A 2901-nucleotide genomic window follows, 5' to 3' on the forward strand; every position below is an offset into this window, starting at 1 on the left:
AACAGAGAAAGAGCAGAAACCGCGCAGGCGGGAACGCGGGAACACAGCTAACAGGTAACAGGGAAAGGCGCTAGCTAATTCTGGTCTGTTCGTTCGTCTCCTCTGCCTCTACGGTACGCGGTGGCGGCCCGCTCCACCGGCCCGCCCCTCCTCCTCCTCGCCACATCAGAGGCGAGAGGGCTCCCGCCTGCGCCGCCTGGCGCGCAACCAGCTCCTCGAGGTCGAGCAGGTCGAGGTCGCCCTCGCCCGCTGCGGCTTCCGCGTCCGGGCGAGGCTCGAAGACGGGAGTGTAGCCGCGCCGCAGCACCCGCTCGAAGTCGAGCCGGCGGAAGAAGCGCGCGCGCCGCACCTTCGCGGGCCCGCCCGCCTCGGGCGAGCCTGCCCGCCGGGCGGGGTCGCGCTGCAGCAGCGTGCGGAGCAGCGCGCGCGCCGGCCACTTGAGGTGGCGCGGGTAGGCTGGCTCGTCGTACAGGATGGCGCGGCTCATGCGGTGCGGGTCGCGGTGGTAAAAGGGCGGCACGCCCGTCAGCATCTCGAAGAGCAGCGTGCCGAGCGCCCAGTAGTCGACTGCAGTCCCGTGCCCCGCGCCGCTCAGCACCTCTGGCGCCATGTACGCGGGCGATCCGCACAGCGACCGCGCGCCGTCCGGCAAGCGCGAGATGCCCTCGCGCGCGAGGCCGAAATCGGAGACGACCGCGTGGCCCTGCGCGTCGAGCAGGATGTTCTCCGGCTTCAGGTCGCGGTACGCCACGTCTGCGGCGTGCAGCGCTTGCACGGCGAGCAGCACCTCGGCCGTGTAGAGGCAGGAGCGCGCGAGGGAGAAGAAGCCCTCGCGCCGCAGGTGGTCGTACAGCTCGCCACCGGGATAAAACTCGAGCACCAGCGCGATCGAGCTCGGCGTGGCGACGCTCGAGTGCAGCCGCGCGACAAATGGGTGGCGGAGCCGCTGCAGCACGCGCCGCTCGACAATCGCGCGCCGAGCGCCGGTCGGGTCGTCGCTGGCCAGCTTCATCGCATATGACTGGCCGCCCGGGGCTCGGACGAGCACGACGCGCGCGTGGGCGCCGACGCCCAGGATTCGCACCGGAGCAAAGTCGCCGAGCGCCAGCTCGAGCGGCGGGTCTGCCGCGGCGGCGCCACGGGCCTCGTCGAGATCCCGCGCGTCGTCGTCGAGGTACTGCGAGTAGTAGCGCTCGTCGGCGAGCTCGTCTCGCGCCACGCAGCAGCAGCCCGAGCAAAGGGGCATGTACTGCCAAAACACGTCCCCGTTTGGGTTCGCCCTCCCTGGGGGTAGGGACGTGGCCGACGAGACGCGCGCCGCCCGGGGCCCGGCGGTCGCATTTCTAATTGGTTGCCCGGATTTAGGGATTTAGGTGGGCTCGCTCCAAGCCAAACGCGGAAGCGCTCAGCGAGCCGACGCGCTGCTTCTTCTCTGACGGCGGCGTGCTCGAGACGACCGGTCTGGCCGGCACCATCGCGCAGGGCGTCTCAAAGGCGGCCAGTGCCCTCCCGGCTGTCTCTCGCTCGCACATGCTGCTTCTCACTCCCCTGCTTCCCCTGACTGTCTAGGCAGCTGTGATGATCAACAACTACGGGCAAGGCCCGTGGATGAAGGATGCCAGCAGCTGCGTGGGCGGCGGGCATCCGTCCGGGGCCCCGTGGACGTGGACCTTCGACCCGTACGCAGACAAGCCCGAGCCAGGGTCGGCTTTCATGGGTTCCTCGCTCGCGTCTTGCTTCGGCGTGCAGCCGCCCGACTTTCAGCCTAATGCACTCCGGAAGGGCAAGGCTGTCCGTCCCCTGTACGTCCTCAACCACATCCTCGACAACAACCCGGAGACCTACGACTTCCGCAACCTGTCGATCCCCGAACCCAAGACTTACGAGGACGTGCGGAACGTGCCGTGGCCGCCGAAGCCCAACTTGGGGGGGGACAAGATCTCGCCGTGGGAGTACCTGATGCAGTACATGACTTACTGCCAGCGCGCCGGCCAGCCGCTCGTGTGCACGCTCAAGGGCCTCAAGGTGCTCAACAACCCCTTCTGGGGCACGACGACGGCGCAGGACGATGTGACCCTCACCGTGGTCTGGATCACGCTGCCCATCATCTGGGCGCGCCTCTGACTGCCCCCTATACTTCACCCCCTACTTCACCCCTACTTCACCCCTACTTCACCCGCCCCTCCCCCCGCCCCCCTCCCTCCCCTCCTGCAAGGCGATCGATGTGCGCACGTCGCTCCTCAAACACCCAAAGGCCTGCCCGCCCAAGCTGGCCATCGCCAACTGCAAGATGGCAAGCTACGAGGATCACTACAGTGGCAAAGACCCGTTTGGCTGCCTCGGCAACTTCCCGTACTACTTTTCCATCCCTAAGGGGGTCGGCGGCTGGGTCAACGACGTCCTCGGCAACGTTGGTGTGCCTGGACTCAACGCGCTCGCTGGATGGACAAAGGAGGAAGTTGCCCTTTTCGGCTACCTCGGCGCGCTTCGGCTCGTGACCTCGCTCTCAGACAACGTCTGGCCTCACGCGCCACGCCCTGATCGTCAACGGCGACGAGGGCACGAAGTACTCGCGCAAGGCCAACTTCACGTGCCTCCTCGAGTAGATTTCGAGTCTCGACGCCTCGCGGTCGCTGTCACGCACGGCTCGACGAGAGCCGTGTCGACCGTCGAGGCCCTGTGCATGTCGCGAGAGTACTGGTCTAGTAGAGAGGCCCTTGCACCCTGTCGTCGGTGCGCAACGTCCTATCTTTTGTTCACGCATGTGTCGCGCAACGTCCGTCCTTTGTTTACGCATGTGTCCACAGTTTCCCCGCTCTGAGAGGACTTTTGCGGGTCAGCTCGACAGCTGGAGCTGTGTCGCCGGCGCGCGGCGGCCTGCCTCCGGAGGTGTGCCTCTGA

General features: G+C 67.2%; 1 protein-coding gene across 1 annotated transcript; it reads right to left on the minus strand.

The window, feature by feature from the left end:
* Positions 1 to 271: 271 nt before the first annotated feature.
* Positions 272 to 1102, minus strand: EMIHUDRAFT_43598 (hypothetical protein; the record flags this gene model as incomplete). Its single annotated transcript, XM_005771155.1, has 1 exon — positions 272 to 1102. A coding segment is annotated over one exon (831 nt), but the record flags the coding sequence as incomplete, so codon positions are not given.
* Between the last annotated feature and the right edge of the window lie 1799 nt (positions 1103 to 2901).

This window comes from Emiliania huxleyi, assembly GCF_000372725.1.
Source record: "Emiliania huxleyi CCMP1516 unplaced genomic scaffold EMIHUscaffold_39, whole genome shotgun sequence".
NCBI classification, from domain to species: Eukaryota; Haptophyta; order Isochrysidales; family Noelaerhabdaceae; genus Emiliania; species Emiliania huxleyi.